The sequence below is a fragment of the Lipophrys pholis genome (assembly GCF_963383615.2).
Source record: "Lipophrys pholis genome assembly, chromosome: 1".
Classification (NCBI taxonomy): domain Eukaryota; kingdom Metazoa; phylum Chordata; class Actinopteri; order Blenniiformes; family Blenniidae; genus Lipophrys; species Lipophrys pholis.
The window spans coordinates 32,239,195-32,265,328 of NC_137635.1; the positions used below are offsets into that span (position 1 = coordinate 32,239,195).

Below are 26,134 nucleotides of genomic sequence, written 5' to 3' on the forward strand. Positions count from 1 at the left end.
CAGCAGATTCTGAAAGCAGCTCCCCTGATCCAATAAACAAATTGAGGAAAAAAAAAAAAAAAAAAAAAAACCAAAGAAAAGCTGGATTTGGGGCAAGAAACTTTGAATATAACGTTGTTGGACCAATGAGACCCATGTGAAAGTGTTGAAAAGCTGGATAATATGACCACTTTAAAAGCACAAAAGATTTTAATCTAGTAAAAATACTCAATGAAAATTGTTAATTTTGAATAAACTTTATTTTTGTCCCATTCCCCCCCAAACATGTTACATACAAAAAGGTGAGCGGAATTGAACATTTCCTTGTGTCAAGACCGTAACATTTGCACAATAAATTAAAAAAAAAAAAGTATAAATAAAAATAAATAAACAGGACATTATGTGCCAAAAATAAAGACTCTTCTGAATCGGCAGATGGCTTTCATAATGCTGGATTTTTCAAAAGAAAAAAACAAAAACAAACTAAACACGTACATAATACTTGCATTCTGGGTCACAGTTTTTAGGATACAACTCTGGATTGAGAAAGCAATGTAAACCAATCAGGATTACAGTACAGTACAACAGAGTACAATGATTTTTTTTCTCTCCATACTCTATATTATTGGGATATATACTCATGATAAACAGTTGTTCTAAAAGCTTATACCAGGTAGTGAGAGTGTAGTGCTGTTAGATTTACTTTTGAACTCGGCTCCAAGTCCAAAAGTAAATCCCACCTGTAAAATCCATCTAAAGTCTTGTTTGTAGCCAGCTTGACATTCACAAAAGGCTGTTATTGCACTATACAGACATCCCTCAGAAAGGCACTTTTATCCCCCCGTCCCTGCCCTCGCCGTGTCGCCGACAGTTCTGCTTGCAGCACTTGTGAACACATTCACCTACAGTTTGTGAAATTAAAACGCAATCACATTAAAAGCAGATGGGAAAAAAAAAAAAAAAAAACACTTTTTAATATCTAGTTAAAAATGTATTAAAAATGCAACATGTGATGGTAAAAAGGATTTTGGTTTTGCAAAAGTGCAAATTTGTGTTGCTCCCATAGCATGAGGTGTACCACGAATGTGAAAAATGGTCCAATTCCCCCCAAAATAAATTAATATAATGAAAGTGATGTTGGAGCAGAGCAAACAACTCTTGAAACTTCAGCATCACCATCTTAAATAAGGCCAGGAATGTTATTTGTGCATGCGAGGTCAAGATCATAGTGTGATCATATTTAAAAAAAAATAAAAATAAATATGATGAATGTGTTACATGGTCCCAAGACGCCAGAAACCAACTAACTGAGGGTAGGAGGGTCTCCATCTCATCAAACCAGACTTCTTCCCCAGAGCAACTGACAACAAAAATCTAAGTTAGACTGCAAGTCCACAGGTCTTGCTGCTGAAATACATTACCAGCATTTCAGCTGCAAGAAGACTCCTGGGGCACTGCAGGCTGACCGGACAATTTTAGTGTTTAGACACCTTTGAGAAACTTGGCCTGGGTGATTGGCTATCAGGGGAGGCTGAAAGCTGCAGGGTTGGAGGCATTGAAACATCCAGCTAAGAAGAAGCAGTGGTTTAGAGTGAACAAAGGTAACTGGGTGTTCATGTAGGCCTGTGGAGAGATCCGTCATTCCAGGCCAGGTGTGAGTCCCTTATTTTAGGCATCAATACGCACCAGGTGGATACCATTGAGGCACAAACCCTTCAGGCAGATGCTGCTTTGGGGCAACTTTCACAACTGCCTGACGTTTATCAAGGTCAGTCAATTTGATAATCGGCCGCCGAGGCACCAGTCCGGACAAGAATACGGCGCAGAGACGTTGAGCAGCCTCCCATCCGTCAAATGAGCAGATGTTGGCGTCTCTCGGGACCGCCTCGAAAAAAAGAAATGTCATCAACAATTCGGGCTGCATACGACGAGGTGTTAACCAGTCAAGTTGTCTCAAACGCCGGCGTCCTGGGAGGCACTGAACCGTGCTCTCAAGCATCAGTGTGGTGTTGGAGCAGCTGCACCACGTATCTTAGCCGGTGTCGGAGCTCGGGCGTGCAGCCCATCTCGTTCAGCATGCTGAGAAGGTACGTGTATGAAACGCGCTCCCGACTGATGTAGGTGAGCAGGTAGGAGTCATCCGAGGACTTGCACAGGATGATCTTTGTGTGGTCGGTGTAGAAGTTAACCTGGAGGGGGTCAAACAGAAGAAAACAGGATGTGAGATAAAAGGAAGTGTTCAGATATACATGCGGACGCAGCCAAAAAACTGGATATGTTAGGACAGATTTAATAATTTTTAACAGAAAGGTGAAAACATGCAGGATTAGGATTATAGAATTATGAGTCAGCTCAGACCTGGAGAGTGCCGTTGTTGAAGAGCATGACGAGTGCATGGTCAGTCTTCACCCACTGGAGGAGCAGAGGAGGAGAGCTCGAGACCTGCTCCTCACAATGCAGATCTCCACCCTGGAGAGGAGAAAAAAACCATTACCTTTTCAGATCATTCTAAAACAAACAGGCTCTGAATTATAGTTTACATCAACAGAAAATTCTGAAAAAACTGTTAGAGTCCATCATCTGGGTCATTTCAGATATTCCTACCTCCATTAGGTTCTGCTCCATGTAGTTGGCCATGAGCTCCACAATTTGTTTCTGGCTGCGAAGCTGCTTCGGTAGCGAGTCGGCAGGGAAAGAGAAGTGTTTGTTGTTGGTCAAGCAGTAGTGAACGGTCCTGTTTTGGAAGAAACAAGGAAATAAGGGTTTATTAAAATGTAGGACCGGTTCTGAAACATGTTATCAGTTTGAGGAGAGATGGTTCATCCATGTGGAAATGCTCTGAAGTGTACTTGGAACACGTACAGCCCATCTACTTGGCAGAGTCGAGCCGTTATGCAACCGAGAGTGCCTACGCACAATGTAAATCTTTGTATGGCCCCTGTAAAAACACCGGACTTGAGGTACTTACTTGCGTTGGTCACAAAGACTGAGATGTGTTCCCTCGTTGAACAGCACACCGATGCTTTGGTTTGAGAGCTGGTAGCCAAAACCATATTTGTTGGAGTAGTCTACCCATTTCGTCACCCACAGGAAGGACTGCGGCCTGGACAAACAGGGTGGGTTTCTAGTGGCTGCAGAGAGAGAAAAATTATAATTCCATAGCACTCAACACCAAGCTTCACTTTACGTAATCAATTGTTAGGGAAACAAAAAAACAAAAAACACTAGGCGCTTTAAAATCGTTCAGGGGTGCATGAGTCAGCAGATTTATTTATTCAGAGGATTTAAAGAAATGGCTGAGGCAAGAAGAGGATCGGGCTGCTTAAGCTTGATTAATTCTGAATCATTTGTGAAATTGTGCAACAGAAAGTAAAATGGTTCAGGTTGAGGGCAGCAGCAATTATTGCTATTTATGGTGCGCTCAAACGCAATCTTAACCCTCGGTGACCACATTTTGCAACTTCTGCATTCCTCCATAGACGTATTGTTAAATGAAAAGCGTGATTTAAAAGGCATACCGAATCGTAAGACGGGGGAGTTTGTACAATTTTGCACCTTCAGTGGGGAAACAAGATTTTTTATATATTTTTTTTTAAATAAGGCTGAACAGAAGCACTGTGCACGAGTGTTACAAAACATGCTTCCTTCATTTCCGTGTGAACTAATCGTTTAGACAAGTACTGTGAAAGTGTATCTGGTTTGAACCCTTTTAAAAAAGAGAAATTGTGAAATGTGTGTACTTTAAAACAGTGTTCTCTATAAAAGGCGGTCAGGATGCTCACTTTCGCCAACTAAAGCCTTCAAAAACCTTAAAAGTCTGAGGTCTATTGCAAAGAATGTGAAACCTCGGGGTTATCGTGTTGAAAATGTAAGTAATCTGGGCCTCCTCACCTGTAGGCATGGTGGCCAGGCAGTTGTTGAGAACTTTCATAGCAGATTCAGCGACAGCTGAAGGAGTGGGGACATCGTCACATGCTGGTGGGAGAACATGCACAATGTTAAAGAGAGGCCAGAAAGAAATAAATTAAAACAAACCCCACTCTATTCCATTTACACTAAAAAAACAAAACAAAAAAAAAAAACAAGCTTACGTTCAGTGCTGCTCGCCATTGTGCCCTTGAAGGAGCGGGAGAAGGACTTCCTGGACTCTTCCTCGGCAGGCGTCTGTTCCAGAGGCACAGAGCTGACGATCTGGGAGGACGGCAAAGGCACCTGAGACACAACATGAGATACGAGCCATCATTCATTCGTTTGTTTCCAACAATGACAGCTCAAGTAAAAGAACTAAAAAGAGACGGCAACTACAAAAGCAGATCTGCAAGAGATATTATGCAGCCTGCGCTCCTAAACTCTGTAAGACATTGTTGATTTCTTTATTTTAAATAAAATATGCTGACACTACAACTAGCACTTTTTCCCTCTGTGCTTTGCATGAAGTTTGATTAAAAAAATTAAAAATGAAGGACCCTTTGTGATCATCCTAAATGTGCAGAGCCAAATGGAGAGGTCTTCCATTAACACACAATGTCTGAAATAAACTGAGGTTTACCAGAATCACTCATTACAGCAGAAAGAACTAAACAACATCTCCTCTGAAGAGCAGCAACGCAGCTCGTAACGGTCTCTAAAAATAGAAACTAGACCACCCTGATTAAAGATTGGCCGGCTGAGTATCCTGCCGCTGTGGCATTTAGAATCAGCAATAGTTGTTGATCACAATCTTTTGAAAGAGCGCGCTCCATGAGAGAGTGTAATAGAAAAATAAACACTTCTCACTGGATAACCATGGCTTTTTTTTTTTTTGGCAGACCTTCATACGTCTGAGATACTCCGGGACCTCTGGGAACGAACTGCTTAAAAGCAAAGTCTGGAAATCCATCATTAGGAAGCAAAGTTCTCTTAAGATGATGGTGCAATTAAAAAGCAAAATCCAACACCAAATACAGTTGGTCCAAAAGGCTGCCATTTGCAACACTGTAGAGGAAAACCCCCAAAGGCCCGCCTCTTAATTAAAAAGAAATGTATTCACAGTAATCCCGCTGGAGTGCTCTTTCTGGGTTAGTTTTATCATTTAGAAATGGAAATCAACACTGGCAAATCTTAAAGCTCACTCTGCCATAGTAAGACTGGTTATCTAGTAGAAAATCATCTACTTCAGTTTCTTCCTCCTCACTTTAAAACTCCTGCATTGTTTCGGGTTGAATTAAACTGCAAAAGAAACAAACAAAAAAAAAAAAGACGTACATCGCCTGGTCCCACGGTTTTGTAGCTGATCTGCCGGTTGATGGAACATTTAACGATGCCTGAAACCAGCTTAGAAATGTCCTTGTCGTCTTTGTCTTCACACGGAATCTTCTCCACTGCAAACACACAAGTCAAAAAAACAAAGGGTTTATCCTCGGGGTTGTTTGAATACCTCTACTAGTTACTGGAAATGTTTGGAGACAAACTGAACAGTTTCACATATTCTCCTGAAACCAAAACTGACGAGTTGACGGGTACTTTCATGAATACATTTGGAAAGGAATGAATGCATGACTTGCAAAGCCTAATCTTATGAAGGCTGCTTGTCACTTGACTGCCGCTCACCTTTTGCTTTCTTCTTGCCAAAGAAGCTCTTTGCCATTTTAGTGAAGAACTTCTTGGCAGGGCTGGGCGGGTGGAGCTCTGGCACCATCACACAGCTGCTGGGGGGAAGTTTGTCAGGAGTGAAACCCTGAATGAGACGGAGAAAATGAGGACAATGTAAGGAGGATGGAGGAGCCTCAGTTCATTCAGGCACCATAACGTCACATTAAATTCTAACTTCTTATAATAACTATTCAACTTCTCCCTCGATATAACCAATTTAAAAAAATAAAAAACCGGGAGATGTTGAAGTTGCGAGACGTACTTTGGTGAAGAATTCGTGGTTGAGGATCTGATCTAGTGTCAGTCTGTCGCTGGGGTTTTTCTGTAGGATGCCTGAGATGAGCTTCTGTGCAGCGGGGGAGAGGGTGGTGGGGAGGTTGTATCGTACTTCCTTGATACACTTGTAGGTTTCTTTCAAGTCCAGGGTCTCAAAGGGAGGGTTACCGCACATCAGAGTGTACCTGTGTGGGAGAGAACATTGTAAATCACCGACCGATACAAAAACACCCCCCCAAAAAACGAAATATTTTCCTCACGATCAATGCAGTTGAACACATCAATTTTTTTCCAATACACAACTAATGGGTACAGGAGTATTCTGGGCTTATACTTGACACAAAGAGGGTAAAAAAAAACAAAAAAAACCTCACATGACACATCCAAGGGACCAGACGTCTGACTCTGTACCATGGCCCTGTCTGTTGAGCACCTCAGGCGCCAAGTAGTTGGGAGTGCCACAAATTGTCCTGCGAGAGAAAAACAAAAAGAGTCTTATATTTACTGCCTTTCAACAGTACGAGCTGGGATTAACCATGAAAAAGCACAATCTTGTGATTAGCTCACATGGAGCAGAATGTGGCAATACATATCAAAAGTGAAAGAGGCCAGAGTGGGATGTTGAGTGGTTAAAGTTAAAGTGTCAGCTAAGCAGTGTAAGACCATGTAGACAAAATACTCAAATCTGGTCGTTCAGCCATGAAGAGATTGTGTGTTAAAAAAATAAACAAAAGTAGAACTGCAATAATAGTTTTCATTTAGAAATACAACCCTGTATAACAAATCCTTAAACATGTTAAATGCAGGTGAATTTGACAGTTTACTGTTGCGCTTGTGTCAAAGGAACAAAGGCGAGATGTTGAGAAGGCAGTCGTTTGGATCGTTTCAAGAACTAGTGAAGTAAAGCAAAAGTCAAATGTGGTTCAACCTCAACCGAAATCCTCCATTCTCGACTATCAAAACACTTGGCATCATGTGCACAGAGTGGCGGTTTAAACATTTCCCTTTCACCCTGGTATTCCACAGGAAAATGTCAAACAGGTATTGAAACTATTTCAGAGTGCTGCATTCAACTGCCACTGGGAAACCGGTTGAGTTAGGTACTTCCTGAGGGGGAGGCGAGATGTGCTTTGTGAGTGACGTCATGGGTTTATGGGTTAACATGCTGTGTGTCAAACTGGAACGTTGGTGCCGGGAGACGAGACAAACTGAGAAATGTTCGGTATGCAGATGTTCAGGATTTTCCCCACTTACATGAGAGAAATTATGCACAAAAGCTGAGTCACTTCGGTATACGTCACTGCTTCGAAATGCTTCTTATACAATCCAGAATACACATATAAAATATTAAATTGAATGCTAACTTTTTTCTCTGCTCGACCGTCTCCAGCTTGGCAGCGAGACCAAAATCTCCCAGCCGCAGCTCCATGTTCTCGTTGACAAAGAAGTTGCCTGAAAGAGACAAAAACAATCAGGTCAGCGTTCCCCACATGAACAAATGTGCACGGCTACAGCGACTACAAAATTCCTGGGATGCCTGTGTACTGTGCGAGCGAATGCCCCCACGCCACATTTCAGTCATACTACCAACATACCGAGCTTGAGATCTCGGTGCAGAATGTTTCTGTTGTGGAGGTACTTGAGGCCAGATATGATCTGCTTGAGGTAATACCGCACTTCTGGCTCCGTGAGCGTGTGTCTCGCCTTCCAAATGTGTGCCAGGGACTGCAGAGGAAGACAAAATGAGTGAGCCGTCAGCCCCGCATCCATCACCAGGACTGTACCACACACACACACACGCAGCATCGTGTTGTCATTCAGGTGAGCACCCCAGATCAACAGTGACTCGGCTGGAAAACGAGGACACTTTAACCCTCTGCGTGTTCTGCCACCATTGTTCAGAATGTCATCCACAAACCACAGAAGCAAATATAATTAAAAAGGGTTGTGCTGAAATAATACCTTTCGGGGTTGATTATTTACCAAGTACGCTAAAAGGACTCGAGTGCAGTGTGGGGGACATGGGGGGCATGGAGCATTACGACACAGCACACGAACACCTTCCAGAAATTTCTGATGCCTTACCTTCCGACTGCAGAGCTCAAGGAATATGTAGATGTTCTCTTGATCTTCAAAATGATGGGAGAATTTCACCACATGTTTGTGTGACAGGGTTTTGTGCAGCTCGATTTCATTCGTTATCTGTTGACATTTAAAAAAAAAAATAAAAAAATCAATCAATTTGTGCCTTCATGATTCAATCATTATAAAAAAAGACTGGACACAAAGGGGTATGACTGCATACCTTGTCCCTCTGGTGTGGTTTGGACACCCTGCTCTGAGGAATCACCTTCACAGCATACATTTTGTTGTTGGACAGGTCTGTCATCTCATAACATCGAGCAAAACCACCCTTGGGGAGGGAGAAGAGACAACAGAAAGGCAGTTAAGCAAAGCAGCAGGTTAAAAACCTGCAATGGCCATAAATAATCGGCCTCTCGAGCAAAGTCTTTGACCTGGGGATCAATAAGCTTGAGACATGGCAATTAAAATGATTCATGTATTATTTAGCCAATAATGACAGCCTGCTGTAGTGGCTATAGAACATTAAACATGTTAAAAAAAAAAAAAAAAAAACACACATTTCAGGTTGTGCGCGTTGCATTGGTGCAGACATTTGGCTGTTTATTGCAATCAAAGCTGAGGGATGAGGCAGAGCCGAGCTGCGGCATTCATTAACCGTGAAACTGACTGGAGACGCTTCCAGCTCTGCGGCAGGCAGCAAAGAGAGAGAGAAAGAGAGAGAGAGAGAAAGAAGGACTTGGCTGACTGCCCGATGCAACGTATCGATGACGAGCAACATGTTGATACAGTGCTTTCATTCATGCGCGCAACATACTGTGTCACAGCCGGCGGGAGGGGGGGGGGGGGGGGGGGGGGCATTATCAGACAGGGGAGTTTCTGGGTTCACTAGTAGTTAGAGATGTCTTTAAAAACACAAGGGGTGTCGACGACAATCTGCTGCCATGTGTGCGCACAGGAGCCGGGCACACCTTGCGCCTGCCTGATTCATTCAGCAATGACGCGCTCAGCAGGGGGGAGACTGGCCACATCCACCACGAGGTCATTCTCTATCCCCCCGCATCATCACACACACACCTGAGCCTCCCGATCAATTACAGCTAAAAAAAATCGCCTCCCGTGATCAGCCCAAAAACAGCAAACACTTCTAATTCTACACGCATCAGCCAGCCTCGGAAAACCGGCGGCGATGAGACACAAGCGCACGTTAGGAGAGAATAAATCAATGGATCGTTTTGGTACCTTTCCTAAAAGCTTCCCTTTGCTGTAGGACTTCCCCGTCTTGGAGTCCGTCACCACCTGAGCCAGCTCGGATTTGGTCTGGTCGGGTTTATTCCTGCTGTTTTTCGCAGAGGCGGAGGACTGCTGGGGTCCGCGCTCCGGAACGGGCTTGAATAAATCCGCATTCATGGTGTGGCACGAAAGACGCTGCGCCGCGGTGAAACAGCCAGTATCCATTCAGCACGCTGGCACGACTCGTGTTTAAAAAAACAACCCAAAATCAAATCCCCTTTTCGCGTTTTAATTTTTCAGCAAGCGGTCTGGTGCTCAACGATGCGTCCTGCACTTCCAACTGTATCCATCTGGCTTGTCTGGGCACGGCGCGCCGCCGCTTTATACGCGTACGCACGTCACAGACCGGAGGGGCGGGGGGCACGCTGGTGGAGAAAGGCCAGACGATTCACTTCAAGATCAATCAAATATTAAACTGCTATCACTGAAAAATGAATGAAACCTGATGAAAACGGTATTTGATTTACGTCACTTCGTGGGTTCATGTCCCAAAACGTCTTGACAGTTTTGCTTAGGGTAAATCACTAGTATGTAAATGAGGAAACGCAATTAAATCGTGGCCAATCTAAAGTTTAAACGTTTCCCTTTCGTTGTTTGAAGATACATCTGCTTGGAAAAAAGCAATAATATTCCAAAATAAACCGCATGACAAACCCTCTTGAAATGTCCAAAGTAATCCCAATAAATTAATAGTGGATTAATTATGCGGCTTAGAGCCCAACTCTTTTAAACAACTACCACAATATGGAAACTTTGCTCATAATGATTATAGAGATCTAGAAAGATTTGCGTGCAAACAGTGTGTCAACTCCACATTAAACTCCACTTGATAATGAGTTGACTAAATTCCTCTCGTGTCTCTGGAGAAACGTGAACTTCTGAACTACAGCTGCCACCTGGTGGCCAAAACATGCAGCTCTAAAGTTCAACCTCTGCAGAATTTTGACGCTTGAATTATTAAACAAATATTTTTTTCCCCACAGTTGTAATCAATAGAAAACACCTAAACAACTGCCAGAGACCAAGTCTTTTTGAATTCAGAGTCGAGTTTGGATGTCGAAACGGGTGCAGCAGTCTCGTCTGATTAGTTTTATCTATTGATCTCGAATAACATGTCATCCAAGTTGGGGTCATAGAGTACTTCAGGCAGCTGATTACAGATAAAAGCACTGGACCGATCATCAGTCCATCACAAGGTAAACAGAGAAACAATTACACATTCACACCTACAGGAAGTTTGACTCAACAACATATAGGAAGGCCCGAGTGATTAAAACACTTGTCATCATGCATCACCCCTGATTAGGTTACAGGTACATAAAAATGTTGTAACGTCTGCTGCTCACTGGAAGATCTGTTTACATTGACTTAGAAATACAGACGTTGGAGGCGAATGTAGGCGTGAAAGGGAGGAAATAAAGCCTCTTTCAGCCAGTGGTAGCTGTACATTAATTTAACACTAATGTAGAGTATGACTGTTTGTGTCACGAGCTATTGTTTAATTTCTAGGAAGACTCTTGAGTTACCTTCTGTAGAAAAACGATGCGTTCAGAACAGAAGTGATACAGGTGTGGGGTGTCTGGAGGGTGGATTGCAATACAAGCGTATCAAAATTGTGAAAACACAAAACTCTCCCCAAAGAAAAGACTTGACAGGAGTTCAATTCAACACATTTATTGGAAGTGCATGAACAACCTGATGGCGGGCAACACGAGTAAGATGGCAACAACAACAGGTCAAATGTGGCATTCCTTTGCAGAAATGTTGGCGGGGGAATCGAGCGACATAGAGAATGACGCTACCAGACAGAGTTTATAGCAGAAAACCCTTCACATGTACAGAAATGAGACAGATGAGGAATTCCACCGGAGAGTATCAGGACATTACACTCCACAGGACGGAGTAAAGTCATTTTTAACACAGATGCATGCACTAATATTAGTTCTAGTGTCACTGCAGCTATTATTTAATGTATTTATGGAATGACTCAAAGGCTGATGTAGGAATGTGAACAAACTTATATCTGAACATATTTTACAGCTTCGCTGCACTGAACCACAAGAGCAATGCTTACATTCACCAGTTACATTTAAGTCCGCCAGACTTCTGCCTGAAACAACAAATAAATGATTAAGACGGGCTGCAGAGTCATTCTTTAACTCTCTGAACGTGACTTCGGTGAAAAAAAAAAAGATAGAAAAGGCTGGAATTCAAACATCAGGAAAGACTAATTATGTTTCAGGAAAACAAGACTTCCTTCCTGAGAGTTGTAATCTACGGAAGAGTTTTAGGGCCACGGAAGAAAAAAAAAAAATTAGGAGGCTTAAAAAAAAACAAAAAAAACCTTTGTGGCCCCTTTGACCTTTTTTTTTTTTCACGGTGGAAAAAAAAGTCCGTCCATCCACATGCCAGCGTGTGTCACTACTTCCTCAAAATGCATTTCAGGTGGTTTAATGAAGTGATGAAAAGATGCTTCAGGACAGAATCGAGCTCATAAACACGGTGCAGTTATCATCAGTATCAGGACCAGAAGAGACAGAGCAGCCTGCTGCCTGGTTCCGTCGCGGAAGTTCGTCGAGTACGAAGGACAAAGGCACGGATCCCGGGCTGCTTATTTAAATGTTTTCTTATTAATCAAGGAAATCCTGTGTAAAATCACATGTCCATAAGCAGTAAGCAACCAGATATAGTCAGAATTAAGTGATCTAATGTGAATTCACATCTACGGGCAAATGATGAGGGATGGATAGACATCTCTCCGTGAAAAAAAAAAATCTTGACTTTGATTTTTGACTTTTTCTGAGACCACAAAGGTTTTTTTTCTTCTTTTTTTAGCCTCCAAATTTTTTTTCTTCTTCAGTGGCCCTAAAACTCTTCCGTAGTAATCCAACATCAGCAATGACTGAAATGTGTGTGGAGGCTGCCACCTGCTGGCCGGCACCCTCACGTCTGTACGAGCGTTCACCTCTCAACCTACTAAGACACTTATGCATCACGGTCAAACACTAATAGGATCTCAGTTGCCCATTCAGAGCTGGAAATGTTCCTGCATACGTTTTCATATTATAGTTGGAATATTTAACGTCCAGATGGACTTCGGCCCCGCCTGGCTCCTCTTTGGTCCTGCTGCATCATTCACAAGTCCATGGTGTTATCGCCTTTCTGTTTCTTGTCTTGGGACTCGGACCAGGCTTTGTTGATGGTTCTCTTCATCTCGTCGTCTCCCTCCGCGTAGATCTTCTTCAGCATGTTCATCAGGCCGTCGCTGGGGTCTGCGTTCTCCTCCATGGAGGGTTTCCTGTTGGGACGAGAAGAGAAGAGTGACTCTTGCATGTGGGCGGAGTGATCGAATCAAGCAAGTGGAAAGGAAAACTGTATACACAGCTGAATGCAGTAAAAGGAATATAAAACTACTAATTATGGCTTTTGTTTGTGTCGCGTTGTCTTGAAATGGCTTCCTTTATGAAGTAATTTGTTAAAACATGCAACATTCCAAGTGTTTTTCTTACTCTTTCTCTTTAGACTGCTTGTCCACCGCTGTAAGGCATTCCCACTTCTTTGTTGTCTGCTTCTTGCACATGATCAAGACCATGTCAGTTTTTATCTGTCAGAGGAGGAAAGACATTTCTGAGGCTTTCAGAAGACAAATATTAACTTCTCTCTTTCAATCCAATACAGCCAAACAACACAATCCTGCCTCCATCTCACTTCTTCCCCCTGCCTCCCGTACGGTTCCACCAACCGTCTCCATGTCTTTTCTCACTGCAACTGTCTCTGACGGCCGATACCTGGACCGTCTCGCCGGAGCACATACAGAAACAGTCTCGACTCACTGCTACAGAGTTGTCCTCACACTGCTGAACTTCAGCGGTTTGTACTGATCGCTCATAATAAAAACTCATTTTCATCTCTACATCGATTCCATTTCAAGACTTCTTGGTTTTTTAGGGGGGGGGTTTGTCCACAGTAAGGTACTGACAGGCTGAAGGTCAGAGTCTCAACATGGGGAAAAGTGGCGCAGCAGGATGTGGTGTAAATTGAAAATGAGGGTCACGTTTTCTCATTTGGCACGGAGCGGTGGGAGTCCCGGGCCACAGAGCACGATAGTGGTTCGTGTGCTTGGCCAAGAAATTAAACTAAATCCAAGGTCAGTTTTAGGGGCCTCCCTGTGTGGAGTTCACAAGAACTGCCAGTGATACATTGACTTCCTCACACAGTCCACGTCAACTAGAGTGTGTCGTCGTCCCAAACAGTTTTTTCTCTCTCTTTTGTTTCTACAAATTCAAGACAATCTCCAGGCTGCGTGAAGACTATTTGACCAGGAAAGAGAGTGATTGGGGGGGGTGTTGCATCAGACGGCCTAACATAAACCCAACCGACATGGGTTTGGGACGAGTTGAAACTGCAGCGTGAAGGCAAAGCAGCCAGCGAGTGTTCAGCACCTCTGGGAACTCCGAGAAGACTATTGGAGGCGGTGCCGAACACATGAAGCCGAGTGAGAGAACGCAAAGCTGTCAAAGTTGGATGTCTTTCAATGTTGCACAATGTAGAAAAATAAAGAAATACTGAAAAACCATTTGCATGAGAAGGCGTGTCCAAAATCCTGGACCGGTAGTATATAAGGAAAGAGGACCGAACCGAGAGCAAAGAACCTGATTTAAGATGCTCTGTCACACTACAAGGGAAACACTATTAGTACCAGTGAGGCTGCTCATTTCAGCCCGACAAATAAATCAATTACAGAATGATTCACTGCCTGAATAAATATGTGCTGAAAGAGAATGACTCATAACATCCCTTTTCCAAAAGTAGAGACATCTCGTCAAACTTAAGTATAGCTACGGGGTGCGGAGAACCTGTGTGCTGGTTTGCATGCGAGGCCGAGAGAAAGCATGCTTCCCAGAGGCGCCTTTTCCTCAAACACCAATCAATACTTCATGGTTCACCTTTTGGCCTTCCTTCTGGATTCGGCGCAGCTGATGTTGCGGCTTTGGACCAAGTCCAAGAAAGAGACGCTCAGAGGTCAACTTTCACAACAGATATTGATTCCTCACGCTGGGTGAGAAGACTATTTTAGACCCTTCAGAATTTGTGTTGCTGTATGAAAAGCAACAGTCACATGTTTTGGAGATATATGGAGCAAGTTAATCTTTAAAAAAAAAAAAAAGACACGCACAAGTTGACTCAAAGCTAATGATTGACTGGTGTACGCAAATTATTTATTGTTGGCTAAACCGGGGTGAAAGAGGCAAGCCAATATGTCTATCGTCTGGCACCGGTGGACCTGCGTCCTAACCGACTGATGTGTCCGTCACTGTTGACAAGTCAAACGCAACTAAAACCACTTGCGCAGTCAAAAATCATTAGCAGTTTGCTGACAGATGAGATAATGGCTTTGTTTTGTGGCGCACTGATTGTGGAGTCGCCTCATGATGCAGTCTGTGACATGAACTGTAGATAATGATAAAAGGTGTGACGGTGTTTCAGATCGACTGGTTTCCATGGTAATTAATGCCTGTTGATGGCATTTGACAGGCAGATGTTAAAAACCATTTAGTAGTACTGAAAAAATAAGAAGAAAAGAAAAAGTCTCTTCTAAACAAAAATCGAAGGGAAATCTATTTTCACCAAGTGTTTAAAATGTACACGTCTGATTTTGAAGTAGAGAACTCAGCACAGTCAGCGGTCATGAAAATCAGGTTAACAGATGAAGAACATCACCGATATGCACGCCTCATTTTTACTCACCTTTTTGTAGCTCTCCTTCGGATCGATTGGATACAAGAGGTTGAGAATCGTCATCTGATGGTTTTTTCCATCCAGGTCCTTAATGAGCACAGAAAACGACCTGCAACAGACAACATGAGTTTACATGTGGCGGCCCATGAGCAGTAAAGACCGTGAAGATCCTACAAAGAACGGAATCTTACTTTTCTGTGAAGTTGACCTCCACATTTTCTGCTGGGATTTTGTGCACGTTCTTCAGAGCAAGGTAAATCTTGACAAATTTCTCAGACTGGTCCCACGCTGCAGGGAAGATACAAGAGGGAGAAGAAATCTAAGAATATGCAGCAGGTAAACAAGATACACAAGATTACATTAAGTCAGCGCAAGACATTACAGATTCATCATGATATCAACAAGACTGAACGAGGCCTGCAATACCAGACCATTAAAAAAAAAAAAAAGGCTTATTAACAACAAATTTCACTGGAGATGTAATGTCGCAGAACCATGTAGGGCATCAGCAGAGCTTTGCCATTGCCAGTCTCACAAACTTACATTCCTGTAGTTTTCATACTGGAGGAAGCGCTGGCAGCGTAAATGGTGTAGAAATTTACAAAATATGTGACAATAGCTGTACGCGGGGAAAAAAAAAAAAAAAAAAGAGTGCTGGCGTCATGTGTTTTGGTTTTGGGGAAAAAACCAAAAAACCAAAACAAACTGCACCGTGGAGTGAGTTGAACGGAGTGACGCGGAGGCTGTGTCTTTAAAGGAAACGTCTAGAGAGTGCAGGCAGTTTCACAAAACAAGCTTTGCAAAACTGGTGTAAAACGGCATGAGAGCACCGTGTCGTGGATGAGAACGAAGGAACATCAACTGCAGGTAAAGCCAATACAAAATGTGTGAAGAAAAAAAAAGTGACTTCTTCCCAAAGACACACAAGTAGACAAATAGAAGAGGATGCGTCATTGACCGCTGCTGCTGTTTGAAGCAGACTTATGAATGAGGCTGTACTCCTGGACGACGGCCAGTAGATTCACATCTCATGAGGAAGAATTGAGTAATTCTCTAAAGTTTTAACCAACTTGCTTTTTTTTTTTTTGCTTTACAAAACAATCCAGGATCGTTATCTGGCTTTTCAGACTGTCTTCCTCAATGTGAAAACACCGGAAGCAAAGCAAGGGACCCAACCAAGATGGCGGCCAAGATGCTGGTTAACTGCTGTAATTAAGCACTGGTGCTGTGTTTAAATGTGTATTATGGATTAATAATTATAAAACATAAATAAACAAGGTGATAATTGAATGATGAAACTGCAAGTCTACAGAAAAAGTCTGGGTGACGACACTGCACTGCATAAGGACAGGAGTAAGGCAGTATTCTAATACTAGAACGAGTCCTGGAACAAAAAAATGTATGAAATATTTGCCTTGAGTAGCTCAATGTGTTGGTGTAATAAACACGCATTGTATCTTTCTCATTCCAGAAGTAGAAAAGGCGACACGATGGAAAAAGAAAACACCTCAACAAACAGTCGTCTTTTCTGGAAGTATATCTGTAAACTTATATAGTAACATAGTAGCCCTTGACTGAACTGTGATAAATTACGTCTCTGTGCATGAATGCTGCTCCGCGAGTCATTCATATTTAGGCCAATCAGATGGAGCCGTGCTACTCACGATTGGATGGAATTGCACTTTATTTCATCATAATCAGGCAAAAAGCTGGAAGTCAGAAACATAAAAGCAACATTCAAGTGAAACACTGTTGGTGGGAACTCGGGATGTGCATGTGATTTAAAAAATAAAACAAAACATGGCTCAGTTGCACCTACATAAAACTGGGTCTCTAAAGACAGAGCGCTCCTGTTTGGAAATACAAATACAAAAACACACAACATCATATCCAGAAGTGTGTTTATTTGTGGGCCGGCCCATTATAGACACAATCCGTTCTTACCATAGCTGGTGATTTTGACTGTGTATGCTGCTTTAGAGGCCGCAGAGGGATCCGCCTCTCTCCTGGCCTGAAGCTCCTTCTGTTGCCGTTTGGTTGCAAGCTCCTTTTCTACCTTCTTCTGCTCTTCTTTTAACACTTCCTGCACTCTTTTCCTCTCTGCCTTCTCCAGGAGGGAGCCCAGCTCCTGCAAGTCTGCCTCCAACTGGTTGATCTGAGTTGAAGGAAAATTAGACATGAAGCAACCTGCATCCCTGATTTAAACATGCGTGGAGAGGATGTCAGATTTAGACGTCCTGTCGGCACATTTTCAAGCCCATTCATATAAACGTTGGTCAGAAATACTATGTTTGTGGTGAACATCCAAGGAGCCAAAACACACATTCGCCAGCACAAAGAAACAGTTAAAAAGCGAAAGATTGATCGTGTTAAATTGGCCAGCAAGTACTTTTCACATTAATTCAACTGCAAAGCTCTTAAGAGAGCTTAAATGCTGATTCGCTGAATCGATTCCTCCAAACTTGAGAGCTTGAACAAAACACCAGTGACAGCGAAAGCAAGCCGGTACAGGAATCCTCCATTCCCCACTGGGATCCGGTGTCCAGGTCAAACCTTTGGAGTAAATATGCAGTATTGTATATACTAATGATGTAATTTAAAGTCAAAATAAAAATACAGGCAATCAGGTGAAGTTAACATTAACAGAACACTAATTACAAGAAAGGGCATAGATCTACTCTTTAGGCTAGGCCTTAAATAATCCTTTGTATTGATCAATATCCTTGAAGTAGCTCTCATTTTCAAAGCGCCAAAGAAATACCTTTAAATACTGTCATCAATGAGAAAAGTTGTAACAACAATACAAATAAGACAATAACAGTACCTTGTATCTTGTTTATTTAAAGTATATTTTGGCTCGTATATCTTTTGCTATAGTTATTACTGACCACTTGCTGCTGCAACAAAGCAAATGTACCCATTGTGGGACAAATGAAGGATTATTTCATCTTACTTTTGTGTTTAGACTTCATGTTTACAGTTTGCCTTTAGGGAATCTGAGAATTTCACAAAAAACGTTATTAAAGTAATTTATTTCCTTTAATACTTCTAACCAATAACGGTGTTATTCAGAATATTAGGTTGACTACTTAGTCAACCAAATATTCTGAATAACACCGTTACTGATGAGCCATTTCGTCTGTTTTATCATTTCTACCCATAAGACGTGACGTTTAACAGACCGACATTAAGACCAATACAAATCTGACTGGAAGAGGGACATATACAGATCTAAATGCACGCACCCACCAGTAGTGATCATAGTGCCTGGTGGGAGCAAACACACAGAGGAACTGTCCATGTCAATAAGTTGCAGTCTGATGTGTCCCTCGAGGAGTCAAACAGTTTCTACCGTCGAGCTCCGTTCAACAGAAGCTTCGAGTAAACTCTGTTCAAAGCTAATGGCCAAAGCTAGCTGCAGAGATACCGACAGCGAGCGGTTCAATTTGCATTCTTACGTCTTTGTTACAGCCGATAATAAAATGTTTGGGTTTGGTTTTGAGCTGTAATCTTATTTAAAACAGAAACCAGCCGACAGCACTGGTCGCGTGCAGTGACTTGCTAAATAACGTTAGCTAAGTTAGCATTGCTTTCAGGATCACGAGAGACTCCTTCAGGCCGGGGATATTTTCAGCATAAAGTAAACGCATCAAAAAGATCTTTGCTCACCTGTTCGGTTGAATCCATGTCGCTAAGAGTGTTTTATGTCTTTGTATAAGTGTTATATCAGCTAAAAGCGGTCAAGTGTGACTCTAAAGGAGTCGCCCCTTCTTCGTCCGGTGAGGTGGTCAGCAAATCGCACTAGAAGGACGCCACCCCCACCTAGTGGTCCGATATGTTTCCTGCAGGTAATTTCCTTGTTAAATGAATGGCATGCTGGTGCGCTCTATGTGGGCATTATTGTAGCAAAACTATTTAACCAAAATTTAAATCAATGCTACAACAATAAACAAAACAATATATATATATATTTTGAAAACCGGTAGGTAGAAGGGAAATTTTTCCTAACATGCATTCTATTAATATAAATCATTTGCACATATCCTATATAAATATATATACTATATTATTAAATTATTCCCAACCTTTAACCTTTACATAAATCACTAGATTAATCCAATACTAAATAAAAATAACTACTTCCCTTATAACAGGTTCCCTGTCAAAAGTTTGATTATTTCACAATTGGAAGTTCTCATTTAAATTTTTTATTTTTTTTTAGATCAATTAAAATGTATGAGAAGATATATTTTTGCAGCATATTGAGATTCATAACATAACCTAATAATTTCAACAAATTCATTTTTAGTGCATTCGTCTAATGTAGAGGACGTTTCCTGGCATTTATGACTTTTCTATGTAAACGTTGTTGCTTGAAAGAGGGAGAAAATAAAATCCAATTAGTAAAGAAAACTTACTATCAGCATAAAAAGTTAACATTGTTTTTGAGCCTCGAGCTATTAATGAAAACAACTATCTAATAAGAATTTCACAATTTAAGTAGCTCAACATGTCATGTGTAACCTGAGTTTATTTCATTGTGAGCCTTATATGTTGACAGTTAACATTGCAGGCTTCACGATGTTTCGAATGGAAAGAAATCTATTAAAATAATACAGCAGAGAATTAAGTGAAACATAAAACAAAATATATTCTTATTATACTGCACACATTTTTCACTTGAGGAAACATTTCCTACCCAAAGGTGAAATAGAAAAATTCCTGAACACCAAACACTATGAAACATTGAGTCTGTGGATCAACAGACTTATGACACGAATAATGTGCAATATTATCTATTTATTTATTTACTCATGAGATCAGACAGATAAAGGAACATTTTGTACCTCTCGGGAGTCACATTACAGCCATTCCTCAAGTTTACACAATCTTAAGAAACGTACAGCCCGAAACCATCTCCCTTTAGAGAAGTGTGAGGCGCCGATCTCCGTCCCTTCGGCTCATAACTACAGAAACAGTCCGTTTGTTCACCACCTTGCTCTCAGAATTCCAGACATCTGATTGTGGTCGGCGAGATGTCGGAAGACAATCCGGCTCAGCCTCCATCGCCGCTTCACCCCCCGAGGACGGGACGTCAACACACACCTGTTGCGGATCCTCACGGGGCAGCTGTCCCGAGGCAACGCCGCGATCTCCTGGTCTGCTATTTCCTGCAAAGATCCCAATAATATGTTGAGAAATGACCCCGAAATGGTATTTTGGATCCTATAAAATATTAAAATCATCTTCCAGACTTATTCATTTGGCTCCTGTTATTTAGTGATTACACTATTCTATCTTAACTTTGATTCCACGCTCTTAAAAGACATTTTTGATCCATTTTGTTATTCACTGCAATAAACTTTATTGAATTTTGTACAATAATCACTCTTATTTAACCTCCAATCACTTCTATTACTGTCCTGTCACACTTGAGGATGTGCTCTCCTCATTAACATCGCTGATTCGGTTTATGATCTATAAACAACTCAGAAACTACCAGAAAGCACTTAAATTGAGTTTTCCATCCACATTATGAGGAGCCCCAGCATTCCACCAATTTGTAACACGCACCGTCAAACACACACAGTCATACTGAGAAAATGGACAGAAGCAGTCACTGGTTGCTTATTGGAATAAATAAAGTCATCTTCGCGTTAAAAATACAGAATTGAAATTTTGCGATATCTGATTTTTCATTTAACATTTCTGACAAATACATTGTAAGTTAAGCGTCCATCTACCTGGTCGCTGCATTTCCAGCAGGAGGAAAACAACAACCATTAATTCCATTTGACAAAGAGACATTTTGAACTATCAGATGTGAATCAAGGTGCAGGGTGTTAAAGAAGTACACGTTTCACAGCCAAACCAAACCCTGCTTGATGAGTGATTGCCCCATATCACTTTATTGCCCCTGTTCCTTCTGGTGTTGGGCAACAACAAAGTGAACTCACGACGCATCTGATAAATATTAATGAAATAGCTCATCAACAACTCAACAGATGGCACAGGTGACAAATATTTTTCAAAATGTACACATCTGGACAGAAACCAAGCCCAAAGGCAAACAAATGCACCAGAATGATGCGGCACGTCGATGGTCGCGTCGCTCAGCAACACACTGGGGGTCTACCTGCAGCTCTTTGGGCAGGATGGTGTTCTTTCTCAGCGCGTTGATCCGTAACCTCTGATCCGCATAATCAAAGGCCATCTGTCTTCTCTTGACGTCCCTCAGCATCCTCCAGTCGACATAGTACCCTCTGGCCTGCTCCAGCGCCCCCCAGCAGCTCCTCAGGGCCTGCACACAGTGGTCCAGCAGTTACTAACAGCTGGAAGCAAACCTGGGGATCAGAGAGGCTGAGGGAGGATCTGAGATCGGAGCCGCACAGACCAGGAAATTACGTTTGTCCCAGTGAAGTGAAACAATAAGTGTGGCTGGATGTGATGGAAGGGGAAATATCAGACTGTGAGAATTGAATGGTTAATATTATATTGCTGTGTGTAAGATAACAGATCTCAAATAAACTGTATGGGATGTTCTGAACTTGAAGGTGGACATTGTGTATTTTAACCCATTGAAAAATATTAAACTAAAATATTATTACATCAATACAGTCCCACAATAGTAATATATTAAGAGTAATTATGGGATTGTTATATATTGATGTACGTCATATCCACACTTTTAGGTAAAAATTGTGTAGTGTGCTAAAGTTTTTCTTTTTTGTTATTAAAATGATCATTATTTCATTAGTATCTGCTTTTTCTCCTAATTTCTCTCACAGATTACTTCACTTGGAAAACTTGTATTCTCTCTTTTTGACAGACACGTCTCACACGCATGCAACCTTTGATTCTAGCAACATTCTGTAGCCTTCACTCTGTGCAACAACCTCAGGAACTGTTTGGTGCTTTTGTGTCACTGTGTTGGCACAACACTGTTCTAGCTTAGTCAGCAATAAAGAAAATGACAATCAGATCTAACAGATGAACTCCTCAAAAAAAGCTTGGAAACATTTTTTCAGTCAATTATTTCTCCTCTTTAATAATACGAATTGGTTTGGTATTATATATATCGTTAGAAAGCCTGATTAGTCACCTTTACAATGAGGTATCACCTGTAATGAGAATGCTGTTGTGGAAAGAGCAACACAGCTAAACGTGTGGGTAGCACCTCAAAGTGCCAAAATCCCCTGCAATATTCTTCTGTTGGCATTCACTCTTGTTTTGAGCTGGAAGGTGTGGGACTGGCACCTGATTAGGACCTAACTGACAGCACTTGTGTGCAGGGGTCCTGCTACTTTCTTGAGTTTGTGTTGCTCCAAGCATCAACATGCCACGTTTGTCCCTTCAGGATCAGGCCTCGGCAGTAGGAAGTTGGTGTTCCGGTACGCAGAGTGGCAGCATCATTTGGTGTCAGCCCTGGTACCACGTCCAAACTTAGGACCAAGTTCCTTGAGACTGGTGAAGTCAAAGACGGACCAAGAAGTTGGCGTCCCCGGGAGACAACACACCAAGAAGGCTGGTCCCTCTCCCTCGCTTCACTGAGGAACCGTAGGCTTTCTTCCAGAGATTCACAGGTAAGATTTACACAACGGATACCACAGACAGATCTCTGATCAGACAGTGAGCCACATGGCCAGTCTTTGTTTTTACAAGGCTGCCAGGATGTCTGCAATGATGGACACCGCTCTGGTGTCGACAGCACCGGAAGTGGAACCTCAGAAAACCATTGTGTTTTCATTTGCTAGTCAGCGATCACAAAGGAAAAAATGCATCATATGTCCAATTCACTACATAAAAACCTTTGCATTCACATAACAGTAAGGTACAACTTATGATTCCTTCCACAACTAGATATTGTAACTACTAAGGAAACTTTACATAGTCAAGTGAAAACTAAAATAGCTTTTTCAGAAGATCATTCCAGCTATTTGCAAGTTTATGTGATTTATACGCAATTATAAAGCCAAACTGCCGATGAAAACAGACTCAATTTTAAAACCCACTGTCTGTGCAGCATTTATTATTCTATCCACTTCTCCAGCCAATAAATAAAGCCAACATCTAAAGGGTTTATTCCAACTTTTCTAGTAGCAGAAATCTTGTCATTGTTGCTGAAGTGGATGGAATTACACTCAACATGCAAAACTGAAGAGCCTTCTAAAATTACATGGTACGTATACATAATCTACTCAAATAAGTGTGAATATTTATCAAGCAAATATCAACACGAATTGGTTTTAATACTGTAGCACCTCTATATTTGATGCCAAGTTGAATTCATTTCGTATATGTGTTTATATGAGTTTGACCCTTACAGCTTCTTGTACTCGAAGTTGTAAAGCGAGAGAAACCTGTGAAATACATCAAACATGAATGAAAACCTTACAACGTGAAGCAGCCACACAAAACACAACCGAAATGTTCCAGATTAACGAGGAAAAGCTGTGAATTACCTTCTATTTACGAGTCATGTCACGCAAAGATAACTAGCATTAGCCGCGAAGCTCAAGTCAGACACAATAAATTAACTCTGCCCGCATTAGTGTCTCGACCATGCCACGACATGTGTATGTCATACAGTGTTTATAAACACACGTCAACTACAAACCATTACATTAGAATGAGTTTACCTGCTTCGGGGCGCAAATCGAGGAATAAAGGGCATTTAGCCCTAAACATGTTAGCCTGTGCGCCGCCATGTTCTTCTGTTGAATCACAGAAGAAGGAAAATGATTTGTTATTCCGCCACCTACCGACCAGGAGGAGAAACTGATCCTAATCTGCAGTTTGTTAAAACAATTCCTGCTGGAAACAAAAACACGTCATTTTGTGAATAACACAAAAACATAAATCAGCCAACATGACATTTTTTAATTTATTTACTGAAGGTAAGTTTATCTATACAGCAGTATTCAGACACAAGGCAATACATACTGCTTTCCAAGAAAAAAAATACCCAGAAACACACCAAGCAAGGAGAATAAATAATGTAAAAGTTTTTTTGAAATTGATATGATCTATTGTTTATTGAAAAGCCTGAGGAAATGGTATTGTGTTGTGTCAGCAATCCCCAGGTATTCAGAAAGTTTGTTCCACAGGTGAAGAGCTTGTTAATAAAAGCTCAGTGGATGTATGTCTGCTGGTCTCCGTTCACCTTTTAAATGAAAAAAAAACAACAAAAAAAAAAAAACCAGGCAGCTGACAAAAAGATATAGCAATTTTTGCAACCCACATACTCGGCTGCTAATCTCACAAATGTGGCTTACTTACAAATATGGTCCACAGGGGAAATGAGCAGATTTTTCCAATGGCATAGAATTGTCAAGAAATGTTGTTACACCAAAGAAAAATATACATTTCTTTACTTTCTGTGTGTAGTTGGTAAAATACAGGTGAACAGTAACTCCTTGATTAAAAGGGGGGGCTTAAAAAAAGCCAGAAAACAAAACAAAAAAGAGGAATTGTGAAATATGCAAAGGTGTTAATCTGTAGATGTTTGTGATATGCAAGAGCATGCAAACCGTTTATCATAGATCCATATCTAGATCCTGTAGCAGATCTATGCTGATCTTCGATAGGAGCTGTGGGCCAATCAGTTCTTGATGTCATAAATGCAGTTGCTTTGCGACATCTGACATTTTATCCCGAGATGACTTGACCTGTCACTCTTCTTCTACTCCTAATAGCCTGTAGGTGGCAGTGTAACTCTGTGATCACGAGCATGTATTTTTTTTCTCGCCACCCATGAGAATCAGGGCCTGTCTTCATGCTGAATCTAAACCTTGTGTCTGACTGAGATCCTATTCCTAAATCTTCTGAAACCCATCTTTCCTCCCCTGACACCCCTTAACAATGAAACCCTTGTGTTTTAAGGAAGTACATAGATATAAAACAGTTCACTCCGTTTCCTCTTTTTGGTTCCGCGGGGTGCTGTCTGAGAAGTTTTATAGGACGAATGAAACAACAATAGAAGCAGATTCCATGAAGGTTTTCTTAAACAATCCCCATTAGTTTGAAGCCTCCGGGGATGCCTTCTTGGCTAAATATTAACACATGACAAACTCCAGGCACTGCTTCCTCTATAAAAATCATTTCTTAGCAGGCTGGAAATTCAGTGCAGGCCTCTGAAATAAATGATAAATGACAGGAATGCAAGTCCTGGACTAATGCTTACAGATAGTGGTGTTTCAAAACCTGTCATTCAATGTACAGTAACACTTAATATTTATTGTTCTAATGGCAGCAATGACTCCTTTTCTTCGTAAGAGATCCATTTAATACTCTACTGCCTTTTATATTTTGGGTTGGAGAGCAACACATTCTTTCAAATCACTGTAATTGTGGAAATATGTGGATTTCATCCACAGTAAGGTCGTTTTTGTTCAGATATAGAGGTTTGGAAAATTCACCATTGTCACCTGACAGGAGCAGTACATCATAGTTACGCTGCTTTTTGGCTCTCGTTTGGTTTTTTGCCCAGAGTTGAAACCTCTCGAGGAAGCTGTTCCAAGATCACCATGAAAGTATTTCTTTGTTTTTTTTAACCTATCTAAACAGAGACGTCACAGGGGGAGATGATCTGAAAGGTGACCTTCTCTGCATTTTTCATATTCTAAAACCGGTCAGAAATATCAAACTGCCAGTTTCAGCAAGCAGATATAAACCATTGTGTCAGTCAGCAAAAATATTGCTCTGCTCCAGGAGTTCACATCATCATTAGTCAAACTTTAAAACCAATCAATGGCAGTACACAAGTCTCCCTTGCACATAAGGCAACACACGCACTATCGTCTGCATTTGATCCAACTCATGTATGATAATCATGCAAGTCAGCTGGATGTGAAGGCAATCAAAACACACGGCGTAGCTATTGTGCACAGCGTGGAGCGTTTTTCAAGAAGCAAACAATGCTTCTTTAATGAGGTATATCTCCCTGCTATAAGCAGCACTACAGTGACTCGGTTTGACTGTATGAAGAGTGACTGTTTGACTCTGCCTGGTTCCAAATTCAGCAAAAAAAACTCACCAATTAGATACATTCAAGCTGTTGTGTGCAGCCCGAGGTGCACTGAGTCACGGGCCTGCTATAGAAAGAAAGATCAGCAAAGTTGGACATTACTTACAG

The 26,134-nt window shown here is 41.6% G+C and overlaps 3 protein-coding genes across 4 annotated transcripts; all 3 read right to left on the minus strand.

The window, feature by feature from the left end:
• Positions 1-228: 228 nt before the first annotated feature.
• plk3 (polo-like kinase 3) lies at positions 229-9,558 on the minus strand. Its single transcript, XM_080465812.1, has 15 exons — positions 9,211-9,558; positions 8,192-8,299; positions 7,972-8,088; positions 7,482-7,611; positions 7,251-7,338; positions 6,261-6,356; positions 5,873-6,071; positions 5,569-5,695; positions 5,224-5,339; positions 4,071-4,191; positions 3,871-3,954; positions 2,948-3,110; positions 2,584-2,713; positions 2,338-2,448; positions 229-2,168 (listed from the first exon to the last, which is right to left on the minus strand). The coding sequence occupies exons 1-15, from the start codon at positions 9,424-9,426 to the stop codon at positions 1,971-1,973; spliced, it is 2,004 nt and encodes a 667-aa protein (XP_080321938.1). The 5' UTR covers positions 9,427-9,558; the 3' UTR covers positions 229-1,970.
• Positions 9,559-10,921: 1,363 nt separating this feature from the next.
• Positions 10,922-18,811, minus strand: cacybp (calcyclin binding protein). 2 transcript variants are annotated; one of them, XM_080485180.1, is made up of 6 exons: positions 18,670-18,811; positions 16,945-17,155; positions 15,192-15,288; positions 15,010-15,109; positions 12,771-12,865; positions 10,922-12,559 (listed from the first exon to the last, which is right to left on the minus strand). In XM_080485180.1, the coding sequence occupies exons 1-6, from the start codon at positions 18,685-18,687 to the stop codon at positions 12,397-12,399; spliced, it is 684 nt and encodes a 227-aa protein (XP_080341306.1). In that variant the 5' UTR covers positions 18,688-18,811; the 3' UTR covers positions 10,922-12,396. The 2 variants fall into 2 exon arrangements, with proteins under 2 accessions (XP_080341306.1, XP_080341305.1); XM_080485179.1 differs by having other exon boundaries at positions 16,945-17,553; positions 18,670-18,777.
• A 971-nt stretch (positions 18,812-19,782) lies between these two features.
• mrps14 (mitochondrial ribosomal protein S14) lies at positions 19,783-23,725 on the minus strand. Its single transcript, XM_080459744.1, has 3 exons — positions 23,640-23,725; positions 21,137-21,301; positions 19,783-20,171 (listed from the first exon to the last, which is right to left on the minus strand). The coding sequence occupies exons 1-3, from the start codon at positions 23,706-23,708 to the stop codon at positions 19,989-19,991; spliced, it is 417 nt and encodes a 138-aa protein (XP_080315870.1). The 5' UTR covers positions 23,709-23,725; the 3' UTR covers positions 19,783-19,988.
• Positions 23,726-26,134: the final 2,409 nt, after the last annotated feature.

Coding starts and splice junctions, on each gene's coding strand:
- plk3 (XM_080465812.1), bottom strand. CDS start 9,426: ATGGATACTGGCTGTTTCACCGCGGCGCAGCGTCTTTCGTGCCACACC. Junction 4,192..5,223: donor AAACCGTGGGACCAGGCGAT/GTACGTCTTTTT, acceptor GTTGTGTCTCAG/GTGCCTTTGCCGTCCTCCCA. Junction 3,111..3,870: donor CCTGGCCACCATGCCTACAG/GTGAGGAGGCCC, acceptor CTCTCTCTGCAG/CCACTAGAAACCCACCCTGT.
- cacybp (XM_080485179.1), bottom strand. CDS start 17,179: ATGTCTAATTTTCCTTCAACTCAGATCAACCAGTTGGAGGCAGACTTG. Junction 15,110..15,191: donor GAGGTCAACTTCACAGAAAA/GTAAGATTCCGT, acceptor TGTCTGTTGCAG/GTCGTTTTCTGTGCTCATTA. Junction 12,560..12,770: donor AAGCAGTCTAAAGAGAAAGA/GTAAGAAAAACA, acceptor TCGTCCCAACAG/GAAACCCTCCATGGAGGAGA.
- mrps14 (XM_080459744.1), bottom strand. CDS start 23,708: ATGGCGGCGCACAGGCTAACATGTTTAGGGCTAAATGCCCTTTATTCC. Junction 21,302..23,639: donor CGATTTGCGCCCCGAAGCAG/GTAAACTCATTC, acceptor CACTGTGTGCAG/GCCCTGAGGAGCTGCTGGGG. Junction 20,172..21,136: donor TCCTGCCCAAAGAGCTGCAG/GTAGACCCCCAG, acceptor GGATCTTTGCAG/GAAATAGCAGACCAGGAGAT.